This window comes from Delphinapterus leucas, chromosome 20 (genome assembly GCF_059928025.1).
Source record: "Delphinapterus leucas isolate spDelLeu-1000000601 "Yukka" chromosome 20, BTC_Dleu_Yukka2, whole genome shotgun sequence".
NCBI lineage: Eukaryota > Metazoa > Chordata > Mammalia > Artiodactyla > Monodontidae > Delphinapterus > Delphinapterus leucas.
Genome location: NC_143148.1, coordinates 5407813 through 5429612, shown reverse-complemented (window position 1 = coordinate 5429612; position 21800 = coordinate 5407813). Strand labels below are relative to the sequence as shown.

Sequence of the window (21800 nt, the reverse complement as noted above, 5' to 3'; positions counted from 1 at the left end):
TATGGCTCTTTCCCAAAACCTTTCTGATTACCCTAAATCTCGATATTCGTGTCTCTTTCTTCCCCCCATCTCTGCTCCCTCTCTGCCCTTGGGTTACACTCTTTCTATCCCTGTTATGCTCCCTTTGTCCCCACTCTCTGGCACCTCCAGGTGGCTATGCTTCTTTCCTGCTCGTTTTCTTCCTCTGCTCCTGAAATCTTTGTTTCTTCTATCTCTCCAGGCACCATGTTGCTCTGAAGACCAAGGTTCCAACTCTTTTGTCTTCCGCCGCCACACTATGTGTTGCCTCTCCACTGTTATCCCCCTCCTGCCAATGATCCTAGGTCCCTCCCACTACGTTGCTCTCCAATCCCGCAGATCCTATTTTAATTACTTCTATATTTTATCACAGTGCAAGACTTTCAAGGCTAAATTTATTTTATGTTACTATTCCTCTTCAAGATCCTCAGTCATGGTTCACGTTCCCTTCGATTCGCCCCGATTCTTTTTTTTTTTTTTTTTTTTTTTCTTTTTTGGTACGCGGGCCTCTCACCGCTGCGGCCTCTCCCGCTGCGGAGCACAGGCTCCGGACGCGCAGGCCCAGCGGCCATGGCCCACGGGCCATGGCTCCCGGACCGGGGCACAAACCCGCGTCCCCTACATCGGCGGGCGGACTCTCAACCACTGCGCCACCAGGGAAGCCCCGCCCTCATTCTTTTCTCCTCAGTTTTTCTCCTTGTCTCTCAGTCACTGTGTCTCTGCTTCTCCTGATCCCCCTGCCCCACATATTTAGAGGAATGGAGAATAAACAAGATGCCCAGCTACTGGAAGAGACCATTTGGAATTTGGGGCGGAAGAACACTAGGTGTCACACGTCTGGCCCAGGTCACCTCCCCCTATGCGGGCTGAGGGGAAGGGCTGACTACGAAGGGGAGGCCGGGGGAGCACAAGGACCGGCCTGAGGAGACGCGAGGACAGAGGGGCTGGGAGGGAGCGAGGGGGTCTCAGGAGAGGAGCGGGCTCTCCAGAATCCCAGGGCCAGGGAGAGGACACGGCCTCACCGGCAGCGGGAGAGAGCGAAGCTGCGGGCGCGCGAATCCACCTCGCAGAAGGGGACTTTACAAGGCGCAGGCGGAGGTAATGAAGGATTTTAAGCAGGAAAATGTCGCGAAAGGCTGTGTCTCGGTGGACCGAAGACCGAGAGTGCGAGGCTAGGGGGCGCGAATCCACGTTGCGGAAGAGGACTTCTCATTGCGGGAGGCGGGGGTACTGAAGGGTTTTATGAAGGAAAACGACGCGAAACGCGGTGTCTACGTGGAAGGCAGAAAAGCCACGAGAACAGGCAACCTCGCACCGATTTCAACCGAAATGAAGAGATACCCAACCTGTAACAGCGTCTGGATTTACTCGGCCGGAGGGCCAGGCGCTGAGGTGTAAGGTTGATAGCCACTCCCAAGACCCTGAAGGCAGAATACGGAGAACAGCGCAGCACACACTTACAGCAAAGTAGAAATACTTCGTAGCGAGACCTCCAACACGTGTATCCCGTTTCCGGTTCAGGAGGAAAGTGCGTCCGAAGGGACCAGACGGGACTTCCGGGGGCGGGCTCTGGGCGGGCCGCTACTGGCTAGGGGCGGGGCGAGAGCCCAGCTCTGCGCAGAGAGAGCGGGGGGAAGGGTCTGGGGTGGCGGGGCGAGTGACAGCGCCGTGCTTCCCCTTCCCTAGTAACTGCTGATTTTAAGTGACTTTCTGGAACACTTTTAAGGTAAAAGCTTACAGATGTGTGGGCCACTGATGTGGAAAACAGATGTTTCCCTCCCAACAAGTTAAAAGTGGTTTCAATAAACACCTGTTTTTGCCAGCAGGTTGCTCGCATGTCCCGCTCCTGAGACTCCAGCAATTCAGTGGTTGGGAACTTGGGCCTCCAAGTGGTAGCTATGGCGCAGTAGTTTGATCTGGGAACACTTCCTGAAGTTGAATTAGTTTTAGGAAACAAGAGCTGGAATTCTCTCTTTATTACAAACCAGAATGAGAAATACAAAACCCTCCCTGGGGAGAATGGGCCATTTCACACTGACACCCTACAGAAGAGCTTTTCCTTTCTATTCCTAATTCAGCCAGGACAACAAACCCAACACTCTGCTCAGTTCCACAGGCTCGGGCAAAACTTGGGGTTTGAGGCTGGAGGACTAAGGCATATGATAATTTCCGTACCCAACCATTGTTTTAAAAAGAGTTTTTAAAAGGGTTTAAAATTTTAATTGTTATAAATTGCATTGTTCTTTCTTTTTTGCTAGTGTTTTATTTGCCTTTTAAAACCACATTTTATCCCCAGTTTTGAGAGGTACGTGACATACATCACGGTATGATTTTAAGGTGTACAGCATCATGTTCTGACATACATATATTGAAATAATTACCACAATGTTTAGTAAGCATCCATCATCTCATATAGATACCATGAAAATAGGGAGCAACAAAACAGAAAAAATATTTTGCTTTCTATGAGAACTACATTATCCTTTGAGACACTTGCTCTATTCCACACTTGTGAAAATTATGTTTAACTATATACTAGAAAAACTTGTTTATGAAATTATGTACATAAAAACTAAGCAATGTAATCTCAGATGACTCTATGTTCATCATGAAGATAATTAGAACGTTTTACTTTGTATTTTTTGCAAGATGCAGTATAGTTTAGCTCTTCTCTTTGTTTATATTTTTGAAAGTTCTGACAAGTGTAGATAACAGAGGCTGTGAAATATTCTTCAGAAGACACTGGAATTTATTTCCATGTAAATAATAATTACGTTGCAACATTTCTAAGGGCATTTAATAGGGAGGTATATTCTCCTTATATGAACCCTAGAGAAAGTAAAACTAGATTATCAAATATGCAATAAGTTCATTTCAACCCTCGATATTTTGATGACAATATCTCTTAGATAACATCTGCTACAGAGTGCGTTTTATCACATCCCTAACATGTGAAACATTTCATCCATAGAGACACTAGAATCCATTCAAATATGATGAATTTTAGATAGGGAAATTAACATTTTAAGTATTTCCAGGTACAATGATCAGAACGTCCTGGTGTATCACACATATGAATACAAGAAAATATATCACATTTTTTTTTTTTTTTTTTTAATTTTTTTTTCTGTACGTGGGCCTCTCATTGTTGTGGCCTCTCCCGTTGCGGAGCACAGGCTCCGGACGCGCAGCCTCAGCGGTCATGGCTCACGGGCCCAGCCGCTCCGTGGCATGTGGGATCTTCCCAGACCGGGGCACGAACCCATGTCTCCTGCATCAGCAGGCGGACTCTCAATCACTGCGCCACCTGGGAAGCCCTCAACTGCACTTTTTTTGAACACAGACAAAAATATGTCTCCCACAAGAAATGCACTCCAAAAATTTACACAGTAAAAAAGCATAAAAAAATACACCATTTCAACACCATTCAAAATAGTGGCTAACATAATACAAAGTAAATTAAAGAGTAAATAATGTGTCAAGAATAAGGAAATCTATTTTATAATCATAAAGACAGAAATTCATCAGAATGACATGACAATCAGAAACTGCCATAGAACTGCATTTCATTATAGCCACAAAAATATTCTGGAGAAAAGTTTGGAGACAACAACACAAGGATAAATAATCTACTTATAAGTTTTTCGAACCCATCATGGATAGAAATTGTTAAGATTCTCTAAAGCCCAAGAACTTACGGATACACTGTTACCTTCTGGTATAAAGTACCTAGGTGGAAGAAAACTGTGGTGGTGAAAGGAACATGATTCATTAGGATCATAAAAAATAATTAAATTTTATTAATTAAAACAAGAGACCTATGATACATTCTGAATAAAACAGTAGCAAAAGGCAATGACAGCAGTTAAATGTCAAACATACATATACACATAGAATTCTGGGGCTTTATTTTTTTTATACATTTATTTATTTTATTTAATTTATCTTTGGCTGTGTTCGGTCTTCATTGCTGCGCGCAGGCTTTCTCTAGTTGCAGCGAGTGGGGGCCACTCCTCGTTGCGGTGCGCAGGCTTTTCATTGTGGTGGCTTCTCTTGTTGCAGAGCATGGGCTCTAGGCATGCGAGCTTCAGTAGTTGTAGCACGTGGCCTCAGTAGTTGTGGCTCCCGGGCTCTAGAGCACAGGCTCAGCAGTTGTGGCACATGGGCTGCAGTTGCTCCGCGGCATGTGAGATCTTCCCAGTCCAGGGCTCGAACCCGTGTCCCCTGCATTGGCAGGTGGATTCTTAGCCAATGTGCCACCAGGGAAGCCCTAGAATTCTGGGACTTTTGATTAAATTTTCCTCTTGTGATAACTGCTCTCCCTTTAATTTCGAAGAATAAGACTAGTTTTTCATTAATCATAGATCTATACAACAGCTATTCCCATGCAATGGAGAAAGTGACCAAATTTTCCCATGCATTCTGCCTACCACATAATCAGTCCCTGTTAACCTGTCACTCTCCTCCCATGAAAAGCCCATTCCCTTAACGTCCTGCCTGACCTATTCATGGTCAGTTAGTAAAGCATTCTGTCCTATAACCCACTATGACCTATCTACAAAAAGACACATGAGGCTTCCGTGGTGGCACAGTGGTTAAGAATCTGCCTGCCAATGCAGGGGACACGGGTTCGAGCCCTGGTCTGGGAAGATCCCACATGCTGCAGAGCAACTAAGCCCGTGAGCCACAACTACTGAGCCTGAGCGTCTGGAGCCTGTGCTCCGCAACGGGAGAGGCCGCGACAGTGAGAGGCCCCCGCTCGCCGCAACTGGAGAAAGCCCTCGCACAGAAACGAAGACCCAACAGAGCCAAAAATTAATTAATTTTTTAAAAAGACACATGAATTAACTTGATAAATCATGTCACAGTTTTACATTATTTTTTGTCCCCCCTTGTTGATAATTCAAACAATATTGAATTTGATAATTCAAGGTCCTTGTTTTCTCAGGAAACATGGATGTGACTGACCCACACCTAATCAAATTGGACCCCTCATTTTATAGATTCCTTCCCAGAGACTATCATGGAAGACCTGTAATGCAGGCATAAGATCAAGACTTCAAACTTCAGGTTGAAAGGTTATAAATATAATGTAGTCTTTTCAAAAGAACTCCAATAATTACATATTTATACAGAGAAGATACTGGCATACTTCTACATACGTCCTTCTTCTGGCACTACAGACATCATGTCATACGTTTTAACGTATTGTCACTTGCAATGATTCTGCAGCATACAGTATCTCACATTAACCTTGGACAGATAAGACATTTATTCCTAGTATGGATTCTCTGATATGTTATCTGTTGTAAGAATTGCTCAAAAAATTTACCTAATTCAAAAAATTTACTTTTGTAAGGATTCCCTCCCAATGTGAGTTCTTTGGTGGACCCTGAGGATGCACTGTTGGGTCAATTTCTTTCCATCTTCAGTAAATATCTATCGTTTCTGACCTGTATCAATGCTCGCATTACAACAAAGGTGTGGATAGCTGATGAAAATTTTTCCAACATTCATGACATTTGAAACGTTGCTCTTCAAAATACATTCTCTGTTTCAGAGCGTTGATCTTCAGGTACAAGCCTTAGCACACATACTGCTTTGTGTGCTTTCTCTCAAAGATATACATTGAGAAATCTAGTGCATCGTGAGGCCTGGATAAAGCCTCTGCTCATACATTTGAAGGGTTTCTTTTCAATGGACTGTCTGCAGTTAACTAATACTTGAAGTCAAGAAAAGGTTTTGTCACACTCATTTCATTTATAAGGTATCGCTCCAGTATGTCCCACCTTGTGATCTTTGGGTAAAAGCCTTGCCACACACATTACATTTGTGTCTTAACTTCTGGATCACCAGGGATGTCCCTAAAGTGTCCATTTTGAATGAAGACCTTTCCACATACATCACATTAGTATGACTGCCCCTCTGTACTTATTACCTGATTTGTAGTACGGGTTGAGATCTCACGAAAGGCTTTCCAACACTCATTACCTTTTAGAGATTCTTCTGCATTATGAATTCTCTGATGAATTGCCAGGTCTGAATTTCAACTACAGACTTTGCCAAATTCATCACATTTATATTGAGTTGGCCAAAAAGTGCCTTCTGTTTTTAAGAAAAAATAAAAGACACATTTTTTTTCATTTTCACCAAGAACTTTATTGAACAACATACACCCTTTTGTTCCACTACCTTCTGCCATTTTTCAGGAAACTTCATAATTCCAACTTCCCAAAGCTTTTCATCTTTTTGAGCAAAGAACTGTGCCGGTTGCCTTTTACAGTCTTCCAGGGAATTGAAATTTTTTCCATTAAGAGAATTTTGTGAAGACTGAAATAAACAGAAATCCATGGCGCCATGGTGAATATGGCAGATGAATTAGAACTTCCCAGCCAAGCTGTAACAGTTTTTGCCTGGTCATCAAAGAAACACGTGGTCTTGCGTTATCCTGATGGAAGATTATGCGTTTTCTGTTGACTAATTCCAGATGCTTTTCATGGAGTGCTGCTTTCAGTTGGTCTAACTGGGAGCAGTACTTGTTGGAATTAATCGTTTGGTTTTCTGGAAGGAGCTCAAAATAGAGGACTTCCAATCGCACTGTAGACACATCATCTTCTTTGGATGAAGACTAGCTGTCCGTGTGGTTGGTGGTGGTGCACTTCACATGCCCCACGATCACTTCCATTCCACATGATTGTACAGTATCCACTTTTTTTTTCTTTTTTTTTTTTTTTTGCGGTAGGCAGGCCTGTCACTATTGTGGCCTCTCCCGTTGCGGAGCACAGGCTCCAGACGCACAGGCTCAGCGGCCATGGCTTACAGGCCCAGCCGCTCTGCGGCATGTGGGATCTTCCTGGACCGGGGCACGAACCCGTGTCCCCTGCATTGGCAGGCGGACTCTCAACCACTGTGCCACCAGGGAAGCCCCCAGTATCCACTTTTCATCACCCATTACAATTTATTTTAAGAACAGAACTTTTTATTATGTTTAAGTAGAGAATCGCATGCAGATATACGGTCAAGGTTTTTTTTTTCACTTAACTTATGTGGAACCCAAGCATCAAAGCAATTCATATAACCAAGCTGGTGCAAATGATTTTCAACGCTTGATTTGGGTATTTTGAGTATGTCGGCTATCTCCCACGTGGTATACCGTTGATTGTTCTCAATTCATGTCTCAATTTGATCACTATCAACTTCAAATGGTCTACCTGACCGTGGAGCATCACCCAGTGAGAAATCTCCAGCACGAAATTTCGCAAACCACTTTTGACACGTTCGATCAGTCACAGCACCTTCTCCATACACTGCACAAATCTTTTTTTGCGTTTCGGTTGTGTTTTTACCTTTCTTGAAATAATGAAGAGTAATATGCTGAAAATTGTTGCTTTTTTCCTTCCATCTTCAATATTAAAATGGCTACACAAAAATTCACCAATTTTTACGTCTTTTTTTAAAATGCACGCTGATATCGCAGCTGTCACATAAAATCTAACAAAATTGTTTGAATGAAGTTAAAGACAACTAAGTGCTCCTAGAGCCACCTTACGGAAAAAACTGAACCTTCTGGGCAACCCAATATAATTTCTGTCCTGTATGGATTCTCAGGTGTTGAGTGAGGGCTGAGATGTGATAAAAGGTTTTGCCAAACTCATTACATTTGTATCAGCTCTCTCCGGTATGAATTTTTTGATGACTTACAATGTGTGATTTTTCACTAAAGACCATGGCACACTCATCACGTTTGTAAGGATTCTCTCCAGTATGAATTGTCTGGTGTCTTATAAGGTGTGCTTTTCGACTAAAGAACTTATCACACCCGATACACTTGTAAGGTTTCTCTCCCGTATGAATTCTCTGATGTCTTGTTAGGTTACTTTTTCGACTAAAGAGCTTGCCACACTTAATACATTTGTAAGGTTTCTCTCCAGTATGAGTTCCCTTATGACTTTTAAGGTGTGCTTTTCGACTAAAAAACTTACCACACTCAATACATTTATAAGGTTTCTCCCCAGTATGATTTCTCTGATATCTTGCAAGTAATGAATTTTGAGGAAAGACATTTTCACACACATCACATTTATGTAATTTCTCTTCTGTATGGAGAAACTGATGTCTGCCAGGTTTTGAGCTGTAATGAAAGATTTTCCCACATTCATTACATTTGTAAGGTTTCTCTCCAGTATGAACTCTCTGATGCTTTCCAAGGTTTGGCTTTTGAGAAAAGAACCTGCCACAGTCATTACATTTGTAAGGTTTCTCTCCAGTATGAATTCTCTGATGACTTTCAAGATTTGAATTTCGATTAAAGACCCTGCTACACACATTACATTTGTAAGACTTCTCTTCATTATGAACTCTCTGATGCTTTGTAAGGTATGCCTTTTGATTAAAGAATTTGCCACACTCATTACATTTATAAGGTTTCTCCCCATTATGATTTCTCCGATATCTTGCAAGGAATGAATTTCGAATAAAGACATTTTCACATACATCACATTTATGTAATTTCTCTTCTGTATGGAGAAACTGATGTCTTCCAAGTTCTGAGCTATAATGAAAGATTTTCCCACACTCATTACATTTGTAAGGTTCCTCTCCAGTATGAGTTCTCTGATGACTTGCAAGGTATGAATTGTGAGTAAAGACTTTTTCACATACATCACATTTATGTACTTTCCCTCCTGTATGGAAGAGCTGATGTCTTTTGAGGTATGATCCCTGAAGGAAGGTTTTGCCACACAGATTACATTTGTAAGATCTTTCCCTGTGTGCTTCCTGTTCTTGTGTCACTACTGAAGGACACATAAAACCACTCACATGTGTACTAGAAATGTTGGTTTGCACACTAGAAGAAGTTCCTTCAAGTGGTGAAAATGAGGCACTACTCCTGATATCCTTGTCCACTTGAATAAATTCATCAATCTTCTCTTCACTTTTAAATATATGCAGTTCAACCCAAAAGCTTAATGCCAGCCTATTTTCAATAGGCTTGATTCCTGCAACACTTCTAACATGTTCATCTCCCTTCTCAGTGAGATTTTCGTTATGGGTTATAGGTATTTGGTTGTAATTACTTTCCTCATCTCTCTTCTGAGACACTAAGTCATACATATTTTCTTGAACATCGCTGAGGTAAAAATGTTTCATTTCATTCCTTTCATGTCTTTCTGACATCACGGTTTGGAATACTTCTCCTCTATCAGTATTTGCTTTCAGTTGTAATATCTTGATCACATGCATGTAAGAGATATCTACAAGATATAAAGAACCGTAAGTATCCCATTCATTACAATTCATGAATAAATGTTTCAGGTTAAATAAGCCATACTAAACCAAATAATACTTCTATCAAGCAAAGTTATGAACCTCACCAACCATGATATTACAATTTGAAGAAACACAATAGGAATGATTCTTTACTAAAGCTAAAGTCATCAGAGGTAATTCCAGTAATTTTATGGCGCACTTTTAAACAACCTATGACAAAAATACTCACATTGGAAAAACTGCTGTTAGCTATCAAAGTGTAGTTTTCACCCATGATGCCAACCAAAGCACATACCAATTATCAGTAAACACACTGGTAATCTTTACTCGAGGAGAAAAGGATATTAAACTATATGTGTGTGTGTGTGTGTGTGTGTGTGTGTGTGTGTGTGTGTGTGTGTGTATATTTCCAGAATACTTATTATACATGAATAAATACTAAAGAACCAAAAATATATTGTAACAATAAATAAACCGAAACTAGCTTATCTAATGAATAATCTAAATGACTGCCACTTTAGAACTGGGAAACAAATATAACACAGACAAAATGAAGAATTTGATAAATTTTTTTTTTTTTTGACCAGGCCCATGTGGCATGCAGGATCATAGTTCCCCAACCAGGGATCAAACCAGTGCCCCCCGAATTGGGAACAAGATGTCTTAACTGCTAGACAACCAGAGAAGTCCCAAAAAAACATTTTTTTAAAACAACTAAATATTTCTAAAAACCTCCTATAAAACTATGTACCCATGAAGGAGCATAAAACATCTGTAAGATCACCATCTGGAAATCAAAATTAAATAAATTAATTATCAATAAATGAAACATTCTCCAGTTATATGAACAGCCAATAAATGAGCAACTCCCTACATATGCAGGGATCTTAAACATCCAGTTCATTGGCTCTGGTATACATGTAATGAAGAATGAGCAACTTGTAAATTTATTTAATTACGGTCAGATACAATATTGTCGGGAACAAATTGCAAAAATAAGGTATACAAGATATAATGCAGACAAAGAGATAGTATAATAAAAATAGCAGAATAATAATATATCTTTTCAACCAAAATAACTTTTGAGTTTTTACTATAAAAAAATACACTATTCAAAGCTATCTAACAGTACTTATTCCTTTGAAAAGGCTTGAGGAAAATTATCCAGATTTTTCAAGGAAAGGAAGTAGACTCAAGAGGATTACGTACATGAACTCAATAGACAAAGAAACTACTGAGACAACCAGGATGTGCATCTGGACTTATAGTGTGAGAAAACATATTCTTAAGATGACCCTCAACCCAAGCAGCCCACCAGACTAAAGTACCTAGAGTTAAAAGTTCTGGCTGTTAGGAAAAAATGCTCCTATTGACAATTTTTTACAGCATGTCAATGTGGAGAAATGTTTACATACATTCTGGGTATATCTGTAAAATCAGAATTCTTAGGTGTGATATTGTGATTTATTAAAAATACGGACTCGGGGGCTTCCCTGGTGGCGTGGTGGTTGGGAGTCCGCCTGCCGATGCAGGGGACATGGGTTCGTGCCCCGGTCCGGGAAGATCCCACATGCCGCGGAGTGGCTGGGCCCATGAGCCATGGCCGCTGAGCCTGCGCGTCCGGAGCCTGTGCTCTGCAGCGGGAGGGGCCACAGCAGTGAGAGGCCCGCGTACCGCCAAAAAAAAAAAAAAAAAAAAAAAAAAATACGGACTCGGTGATTCAGATGAGAAATTCATTACTTCCACTCACAACTTATCTGCCAAAACTGGTCCCTTGGCTTGCCTTGATGGAACGGGGCTGCGAAATTAGACAATGGGCAAAAAGAGTAAGAGACGTTTCACTAAAATCAATATACAGAATAAAAGTAGGAAAAAGAAAATATATTTAACATCACTAACCAGTGTGAGACCTCTGAGTTTTCTGTTTCCTCCATGTGAACCCCCGACTGCCTTCAGGGGTCATAAAAAAGGGAAAGTCTCTACTACACTCTAGTGATATACATTAGGAACTTGTAATTGTCTGTGGGAACTGGCAAATGGGAACAAAGTTTTTCAGAAACATTCTGAGCTCACTAAGTGTGCACTGTCATTGAAACACAGCTGAATTGACGTTGTGATTCTAGGAGATGGTATGTCAGAATAAAAAACACATCTTAGAGACTGGCTGTGTCCCTCCCACCCAACACTCTTACACTACACTAAGCCCACAGTTCTCGCAACAGGAAGGCATCAGCAAAGTACTTGGCTGAGGCAAAAGAGTATGTAAGGGGAAAAGCAGTAAATGCTCAAATCTCAAACATGCAATGCTCTAGGGTAGAAACTAATCCACTGGCAAAGACACAGAGGAAGGAAGAATAATTCTGAAAAATCAACGGAGTTTGTGGAGAAAAATTACAGTTCCTGAGGACCACAACAACCCCTGACTGGTACTACTATAATTTAACGTAATGCTCACTGATGGTGGTTGTTGATGGTGGTTATCTATGAAGCATGTAATATGATATTATATTTATCTATAGCTTTTTTTTTTTTTTTTTTTTTGCGGTACGCGGGCCTCTCACTGTTGTGGCCTCTCCCGTTGCGAAGCACAGGTTCCGGACGCGCAGGCTCAGCGGCCATGGCTCAGGGGCCCAGCCGCTCTGCAGCATGTGGGATCTTCCCGGACTGGGGCACGAACCCGTGTCCTCTGCATCGGCAGGCGGACTCTCAACTACTGCGCCACCAGGGAAGCCCCTATCTATAACTTTAAATCTAATTTGCCTGATATAAAAGAGCCCTGACACTATTTTCGTGGTAATAAAGTAATTGCTATAAAATGTCCATGATATAACGAAAATATTTTTCTAAATAACTCCTACAAAACTATGTGCCCATGAAGAAGCAGAAAACATTCTGAAATATTATATCATCTGTAAATCAAAATTAAATATTAATAAATGAAATATTCTCTAGTTATATTAACAGCCAAAGTCTGAGCATTTTAAGGATATAGTTACATTAGTTAAGAATGTGAACACAAGAAAGAATGCTACTAAAATATTAACTATAAATATACTTTAAACAAAGAAATGTATTGGCTTTAGAATATCAAAAGTTCATGCTAACACTCCATGTGATCAAACATTAAAATTAGCCTACCCCTCAAATTACTAGAAATCATACCATTATATTTCTTAACATTAGCTTTGCAAGGAAAAAAATGAAACCAATGAGGAGTGATATCAGCCGGATAGCAGAAAAGTAAACAACAGGCACTCATTAACATATGTGGAACCCAAGTTTAAAACAATATATAAACATACAAGCCTTTGGGAAAACTCTGCAAACGAGTTAACAAGCGATACCACCCAAGCAATTACCTATCCCGAAAACACTAAACCGAAAAGTGTAGCAAAGTTCATGACAATTTGCTGGCCTTCGACTCCCCAGTCCTTTCTTAAATTGCATTGAGACTGAACTGGAGGAAGCCTCTCAATTTTCAGAGGTGCCCTCAGCAGGAATGATAATAAAAACCACAATGAGATATTACATCACGCCTCTTAGAATACCTCTCATTAAAAAGACCAGAGGTGACAATTGTTATTGAGAATGGGGATAAAATGGAATTCTAGTAACTTTGAGACATGGGTTTGTGGCATTCCTCAAAATCAGAAAAAAAACCTGGAAAGACTTATCAGTCAGGCTCTGTTGATACTTTCTCACATCCATGATGACCACTCCACTACATAGCTTGAAGTGATTTATACATAGCAGAAAAACATTACAGGGCTTCCCTGGTGGCACAGTGGTTAAGAATCCACCTGCCAAAGCAGGGGACACGGGTACGAGCCCTGGCCTGGGAAGATTCTTCATGCCACGGAGCAACTAAGCCCGTGTGCCACAACTACCTAGGCTGCACTCTAGAGCCCGTGAGCCACAACTACCGAGCCGACATGCCACAACTACTGAAGCCTGTGAGCCACAACTAAGGAAGCCTGCGCACCTAGAGCCTGTGCTCCGCAAAAAGAGAAGTCACCACAATGAGAAGCCCGCACACCACAACAAAGAGTAGCCCCCGCTCGCTGCAACTAGAGAAAAGCCCGTGCATAGCAATGAAGATCCAACACAGTCAAAAACAAATTTTAAAATTTTTTTAAAAAGAAATGGCTCAGGGATCTAAACAAGAAGACAGGGATTGAGACAGATCAATGCAGGTTCTGAGGTGCCAGATGGAATCAAAGAGCAGCCAGTGTTTTCCCATTTTCTGATGAGGCTTCCTAAAAACATCAAATGGGGACGGAAGCAGGACATGTTCAGGGATTGGCGACTGGACTGACAACTGAGCATACAGCGGAACCACGTGCCGAAGGAGAGATGAAAGGGCAAGGGACCTCCATAAAACAGCCTGCCTCATGCTCCTCAACGACAAGCAACAGCAAGTTCACAGGAGCCAGATGGCGAGTGTCGTAGATCATGATAAAAATTGTGCTTTTGTGTCTGTTTGAGCAGCAGACCCACTGGAGGGTGAAAGAATACATTTTACGTGTTGAAGGACAGAGCCCTATAACTGTCTGACTAGGGCAGAGTTGCCAAACACTATTAATAATGAGGCCTCCCTTCTGCCTTTCTGAGATCTGACCTGTGTTCACACTTTGATACATCCCCAAGCTGCACTGATGTCACTCCACAGCCCAGCATTCTGCCTCTTGCTACAATATGGGTAAAATATTCAGACGATAAACAGAAATTCCTATACCTGAGAAAAAAGAAACATGGTTTGCTGTGGCTTTTCCAGAATCATGGTTCTTTATTCAGCTAAGGATTGAGGACACTACTGAGGGGTCTAGAAAAATATTTCAGAAACTTACCCACTGCTTGCCTCCTTCTGAATACACAGGGAACAGTTAAAATGCAGAAATCCACTCCCTCTTGAGAGAACACTGGAATCACAACTAACTGCTGAACAGTCATCAACAGGGGGACGCTGGAACTCACCAAAAAAGATACCCCACGTCCAAAGACAAAGGAGAAGCCACAGTGAGCCGGTAGGAGGGGCGCAATCACAATAAAATCAAATCCCATAACCGCTGGGTGGCTGACCCACAAACTGGAGAACACTTATACCACAGAAGTCCACCCACTGGAGTGAAGGTAATGAGCCCCACGTCAGGCTTCCCAACCTGGGGGTCTGGGAAAGGGAGGAAGAATTCCTAGAGAATCAGACTTTGAAGGCTAGCAGGATTTGACTGCAGGACTTTGACAGGACTGGGGAAAACAGAGACTCCACTCTTGGAGTGCACACACAAAGCAGTGTGTGCATCGGGACCCAGGGGAAGGAGCAGTGACCCCATAGAGATTGAACCAGACGTACCTCCTAGTGTTGGGGGATCTCCTGGAGAGGCGGGGGGTGGCTTTGGCTCACCGTGAGGACAAGGACACTGGCAGCAGAAGTTCTGGGAAGTACTCCTTGGCGTGAGCCCTCCCAGAGTCCACCATTAGCCCCACCAAAGAGCCTGGGTAGGCTCCAGTGTTGGGTCACCTCAGGCCAAACAACCAACAGAGAGGGGACACAGCCCCATCCATCAGCAGACAAGCGGATTAAAGTTTTACTGAGCTCTGCCCACCAGGGAAACACCCAGCTCTACCCACCACCAGTCCCTCCCATCAGGAAACTTGCACAAGCCTCTCAGATAGCCGCATCCACCAGAGAGCAGACAGCAGAAGCAAGAAGAACTACAATCCTGCAGCCTGTGGAACAAAAACCACATTCATAGAAAGATAGACAAGATGAAAAGGCAGAGGGCTATGTACCAGATGAAGGAACAAGATAGAACCCCAGAAAAACAACTAAATGAAGTGGAAATAGGTAACCTTCCAGAAAAAGAATTCAGAATAATGATAGTGAAGATGATCCAGGACCTTGGAAAAAGAATGGAGGCAAAGTTCGAGAAGATGCAAGAAATGTTTAACAAAGACCTAGAAGAATTAAAGAACAAACAGATGAACAACACAATAATTGAAACGGAAAATACACTAGAAGGAATCAATAGCAGAATAACTGAGGCAGAAGAACGGATAAGTGACCTGGAAGACCGAAGGGTGGAATTCACTGCTGCACAACAGAATAAAGAAAAAAGAATGAAAAGAAATGAAGACAGCCTAAGAGACCTCTGGGACAACATTAAACACAACATTCGCATTATAGGGGTCGCAGAACGAGAAGAGAGAGAGAGAGGACCCGAGAAAATATTTGAAGAGATTATAGTCGAAAACTTCCCTAACATGGGAAAGGAAATTGCCACCCAAGTCCAGGAAGCACAGAGAGTCCCAAACAGGATAAACCCAAGGAGAAACATGCCGAGACACATAGCAATCAAATTGGCAAAAATTAAAGACAAAGAAAAATTATTGAAAGCAGCAAGGGAAAAATGACAAATAACATACAAGGGAACTCCCATAAGGTTAACAGCTGATTTCTCAGCAGAAACTCTACAAGCCAGAAGGGAGTGGCATGACATATTTGAAGTGATGAAAGGGAAAAACCTAAAACCAAGATTACTCTACCCAGCAAGGATCTCATTCAGATTTGATGGAGAAATCAAACGCTTTACAGACAAGCAAAAGCTAAGAGAATTCAGCACCACCAAACCAGCTCTACAACAAATGTGAGAGGAACTTCTCTAAGTGGGAAACACAAGAGAAGAAAAGGACCTACAAAAACAAACCCAAAACGATTAAGAAAATGGTCACAGGAACATACATATCAATAATTACCTTAAACGTGAATGGATTAAATGCTCCAACCAAAAGACACAGGCTTGCTGAATGGATACAAAAACAAGACATATATACATGCTGCCTACAAGAGACCCACTTCAGACCTAGGGACACACACAGACTGACAGTGAGGGGATGGAAAAAGATATTCCATGCAAATGGATATCAAAAGAAAGCTGGAGTAGCAATACTCATATCAGATAAAATAGACTTTAAAATAAAAAATGTTACAAGAGACAAGAAAGGACAATACATAATAATCAAGGGATCAATCCAAGAAGAAGATGTAACAGTTATAAATATATATGCACCCAACATAGGAGCACCTCAATACATAAGGCAACTGCTAACAGCTATAAAAGAGGAAATCGACAGTGACACAATAATAGTGGGGGACTTTAACACCTCACTTACACCAATGGACAGATCATCCAAACAGAAAATAAAGAAGGAAACACAAGTTTTAAATGACACAATAGACCAGAGAGATTTAATTGATATTTGTAGGACATTCCATCCAAAAACAGCAGATTACACTTTCTTCTCAAGAACGCATGGAACATTCTCCAGGATAGATCACATCTTTGGTCACAAATCAAGCCTCAGTAAATTTAAGAAAATTAAAATCATATCGAGCATCTTTTCTGACCACAATGCTATGAGACTGGAAATCAATTACAGGGAAAAAAACATAAAAAACACAAACACATAGAGGCTAAACAATACATTACTAAATAACCAAGAGATCACTGAAGAAATCAAAGAGGAAACCAAAAAATACCTAAAGACAAATGAGAATGAAAACATGATGATCCAAAACCTATAGGATGGAGCAAAAGCAGTTCCAAGAAGGAAGTTTATAGCTATACAAGCCTACCTCAACAAACAAGAAAAATCTCAAATAAACAATCTAACCTTACACCTAAAAGAACTAGAGAAAGAAGAGCAAACAAAACCAAAAGTTAGCAGAAGGAAAGAAATCATAAAGATCAGAGCAGAAATAAATGAAATAGAAACAAAGAAAACAATAGCAAAGCTCAATAAAACTAAAAGCTAGTTCCTTGAGAAGATAAACAAAATTGATAAACCATTAGCCAGTCTCATCAAAAAAAAGAGGAAGAGGACTCAAATCAATAAAATTAGAAATAAAAAGGAGAAGTTACAAAAGACACCACAGAAATACAAAGCATCCCAAGAAACTACTACAAGCAACTCTATGCCAATAAAATGGACAACCTGGAAGAAATGGACAAATTCTTAGAAAGGTATAACCTGCCAAGACTGAACCAGGGAGAAATAGACAATACGAACAGACCAATCACAAGTAATGAAATTGAAACTGTGATTAAAAATCTTCCAACAAACGGAAGTCCAGGACCAGATGGCTTCACAGGTGAATTCTAACAAACATTTAGAGAAGAGCCAATACCCACCCTTCTCAAACTCTTCCAAAAAATTGCAGAGGAAGGAACACTCCCAAACTCATTCTATGAAGCCACCATCACCCTGATACCCAAACCAAACAAAGATACTACAAAAGAAGAAAATTACAGACCAATATCACTGATGAACACAGATACAAAAATCCTCAACAAAATACTAGCAAACAGAATCCAGCAACACATTAAAAGGATCATACACCATGATCAAGTGGGATTTATCCCAGGGATGCAAGGATTCCTCAATATACGCAAATCAATCAATGTGATACACCATATTAACAAACTGAAGAATAAAAACCATACGACTGGGCTTCCCTGGTGGTGCAGTGGTTAAGAATCTGCCTGCCAATGCAGGGGACACAGGTTCGAGCCCTGGTCTGGGAAGATCCCACATGCCGTGGAGCAACTAAGCTCATGTGCCACAACTACTGAGCCTGCGCTCTAGAGCCTGTGAGCCACAACTACTGAGCCCGTGTGCCACAACTACTGAAGCCCGCACGCCTAGAGCCCGTGCTCCACAACAAAAGAAGCCACCACAATGAAGCCTGTGCACCACAATCAAGAGTAGCCCCCGCTCACCGCAACTAGAGAAAGCCCACACACAGCAATAAAGACCCAACACAGCCAAAAATAAATACAAATAAAATAAATTAAAGAAAAAAAAACCACATGATCATCTCAATCAATGCAGAAAAAGCTTTTGACAAAATTCAACACCCATTTATGATAAAAACTCTCCAGAAAGTGGGCACAGAGGGAACTACCTCAACATAATAAAGGCCATATATGACAAAGCCACAGCAAACATCATTCTCAATGGTGAAAAACTGAAAGCATTTCCTCTAAGATCAGGAAAAAGACAAGGATGTCCACTCTCATCGCTACTAGTCAACATAGTTTTGGAACTCCTAGCCTCGGCAATTAAAGAAGAAAAAGAAATAAAAGGAATATAAATTGGAAAAGAAGAAGTAAAACTGTCACTGTTTGCAGATGACATGATACTATACATAGAGAATCCTAAAGATGCCACCAGAAAACTACTAGAGCTAATCAATGAATTTGGTAAAGTTGCATGACACAAAATTAATGCACAGAAATCTCTTGCATTCCTATACACTAATGATGAAACATCTGAAAGAGAAATTAAGGAAACACTCCCATTTACCATTGCAACAAAAAGAATAAAATACATAGGAATAAACCTACCTAGGGAGACAAAAGACCTGTATGCAGAAAACTAAAAGACACTGATGAAAGAAATTAAAGATGATGCCAACAGATGGAGAGATATACCATGTTCTTGGACTGGAAAACTCAATACTGTGAAAATGATTATACTACCCAAAGCAATTTACAGATTGAATGCAATCCCTATCAAATTACCAATGGCATTTTTTATGGAACTAAAACAAATCATCTTATAATTTGTATGGAGACACAAAAGACCCTGAATAGCCAAAGCAGTATTGATGGAAAAAATCAGAGCTGGAGGAATCAGACTCCCTGACTTCAAACTATACTACAAAGCTACAGTAATCAAGACAATATGGTACTGGCACAAAAACAGAAATACAGATCAATGGAACAAGATAGAAAGCCCAAATGTAAACCCACGCACCTATGGTCAACTAATCTATGACAAAGGAGGCAAGGATATACAATGGAGAAAAGACAGTCTCTTCAATAAGTGGTGCTGGGAAAACTGGACAGCTACATGTAAAAGAATTAAATTAGAACACTCCCAAACACCATACACAAAAATAAACTCAAAATGTATTCGAAACCTAAATGTAAGACCGGACACTATAAAACTCTTAGAGGAAAACATAGGAAGAACACTCTTCGACATAAATCCCAGTAAGGTCTTTTTTGATCCACCTCCTACAGAAATGGAAATAAAAACAAAAATAAACAAATGGGACCTAATGAAACAAGCTTTTGCACAGCAAAGCAAACCATAAACAAGACGAAAAGACAACCCTCAAAATGGGAGAAAATATTTGCAAATGAATCAACAGACAAAGGATTAATCTCCAAAATATATAAACAGCTCATGCAGCTCAATATTAAAGAAACAAACAGCCCAATCCAAAAATGGGCAGAAGACCTAAATAGACATTTCTCCAAAGAAGACATATAGATGGCCAAGAAGCACATGAAAAGCTGCTCAACATCACTAATTATTAGAGAAATGCAAATCAAAACTACAATGAGGTATCACCTCACACCAGTTAGAATGGGCATCATCAGAAAATCTACAAGCAACAAATGCTGGAGAGGCTGTGGAGAAAAGGCAACCCTCTTGCACACTTGGTGGGAATTTAAATTGATACAGCCACTATGGAGAACAGTACGGAGGTTCCTTAAAAAACTAGAAGTAGAATTACCATATAACTCAGCAATCCCACTACTGGGCATATACCCAGAGAAAACCATAATTCTAAAAGACACATGCACCACAATGTTCATTGCAGCACTATTTACAATAGCCAGGTCATGGAAGCAACCTAAATGCCCACTGACAGACAAATGGATAAAGAAGATGTGGTACATATATACAATGGAATATTACTCAGCCATAAAAAGGAACGAAATTGGGTCATTTGTATAGCCATGGATGGATCTAGAGACTGTCATACAGAGTGAAGTAGATCAGAAAGAGTAAAACAAATATCGTATATTAATGCATATATGTGGAACCTAGAAAAATGGTACAGATGAACTGGTTTGCAGGACAGAAATTGAGACACAGATGTAGAGAAGAAACGTACGGACACCAAGGGGGGAAAGCGGCGGGGGGTGGGGGTGGTGATGTTATGAATTAGGAGATTGGGATTGACATGTAGACACTGATGTGTATAAAATGGATGACTAATAAGAACCTGCTGTATAAAAAAATAAATAAAATTAAATTCAAAAAAAAAAAAGAAAACGCAGAAATGCAGCTCACTTACTACAACTCCTATCTCAAAAATATATGGGTAGGAAACATGAAAGTGGGTATGTCCAAAATTTCCGATGAACTTTGTAAATATGTAATTTCTAAAACATCTCCTAATGTATCATGAAGTGGGCAGATCATCTGAGGAAACTTAGGTTTAAACTGATGCCAGGACTTCCCTGGCGGTCTAGTGGTTAAGACACTGTGCTTCCAATGCAGGGTTGCAGGGTCGCAGGTTTGAGGCCTGGTCGGGGAACTAAGATCACACATGCTGTGCTGTGCAGTGAGGCCATAAAGTAAATAACTAAATAAAAATTTAAACTCCTGATGCTGTATCCTGAAGGTTTTAGTATCTCGGTCAGCAGGCATTTTAGATCAGTCAAGAAAAACAGATGCTCCCAAGAGGCACAGAAGGGAAAATGCAAAGATACCCAAGGGCAGATAGCAACATCTAGAGGGAAATTATCCTCACCCACGGAGATCAGGTTCCTGTAGTTCTCCAACATCACATCCCTGTATAAGGCCCTCTGGGCAGGGTCCAGGCATTCCCACTCCTCCTCAGTGAATTCTATGGCCACATCCTTGAATGTTAACGGTCCCTGAAATGAAAACACATTTCACCAAGGGGCCCTGAGGAGAGTTCTCATTTTCACACCAAATGACAAGGGTAAGGATCAATTCAGTTGAAGTATGTATTCTGACAGATCTATGTAAAGGGATTCAGAGCAAATTGTACATCTCTAAGTTTTATTTCTTATGCTTTCTCATAAAATTATGATATTTTACAATTAATGTGGATTTTTCATATTTGTGGACAATACATGAAATATAATACATACAAATAAAATTCAGTAATTCATTGTCTATGCAGAAGCATTACACATTATGTTTTAAACACTAAGTGAGGGCTTCCCTGGTGGCGCAGTGGTTGAGAGTCCACCTGCCGATGCAGGGGACACGGGTTCATGCCCCGGTCCGGGAAGATCCCACATGCCGCAGAGCAGCTGGGCCCGTGAACCATGGCCGCTGAGCCTGCGCGTCTGGAGCCTGTGCTCCGCAACGGGAGAGGCCACAACATGGCCGCGTACCGCAAAAAAAAACACAAAAAAAAAAACCACTAAGTGATATTCAATATCTAGATGAGTTACGGGTATGAACTCTGAGTTCAGAAATGACAAAGGCCACAGTGGCTTTAAACAAAAGTCACAATGAGGGGTGTTGTCTCAGGACATATTTTTGCTTTTTTTTTTTTTATACTCATTTTTATTCATTTGAATATCAGAATTTTTGGCGAGATGAAAAAGTATCAACTCTACTAAGTGGTACTAACATGAAACAAACAGAATACTTTAAGGGCAATCTCAATAAAATAA

The 21800-nt window shown here is 40.9% G+C and overlaps 1 protein-coding gene across 1 annotated transcript; it reads right to left on the bottom strand.

The window, feature by feature from the left end:
• Positions 1-3209: 3209 nt before the first annotated feature.
• Positions 3210-20892, bottom strand: LOC111181002 (uncharacterized). The gene is made up of 2 exons (XM_089902151.1): positions 14136-20892; positions 3210-9272 (listed from the first exon to the last, which is right to left on the bottom strand). Exons 1-2 carry the CDS (start codon positions 14347-14349, stop codon positions 7684-7686), a joined length of 1803 nt encoding a protein of 600 aa, XP_089758277.1. The 5' UTR covers positions 14350-20892; the 3' UTR covers positions 3210-7683.
• Positions 20893-21800: the final 908 nt, after the last annotated feature.

Coding starts and splice junctions, on each gene's coding strand:
- LOC111181002 (XM_089902151.1), bottom strand. CDS start 14,349: ATGGGATTTGATTTTATTGTGATTGCGCCCCTCCTACCGGCTCACTGT. Junction 9,273..14,135: donor CAGAAGGAGGCAAGCAGTGG/GTAAGTTTCTGA, acceptor TATATCTTGTAG/ATATCTCTTACATGCATGTG.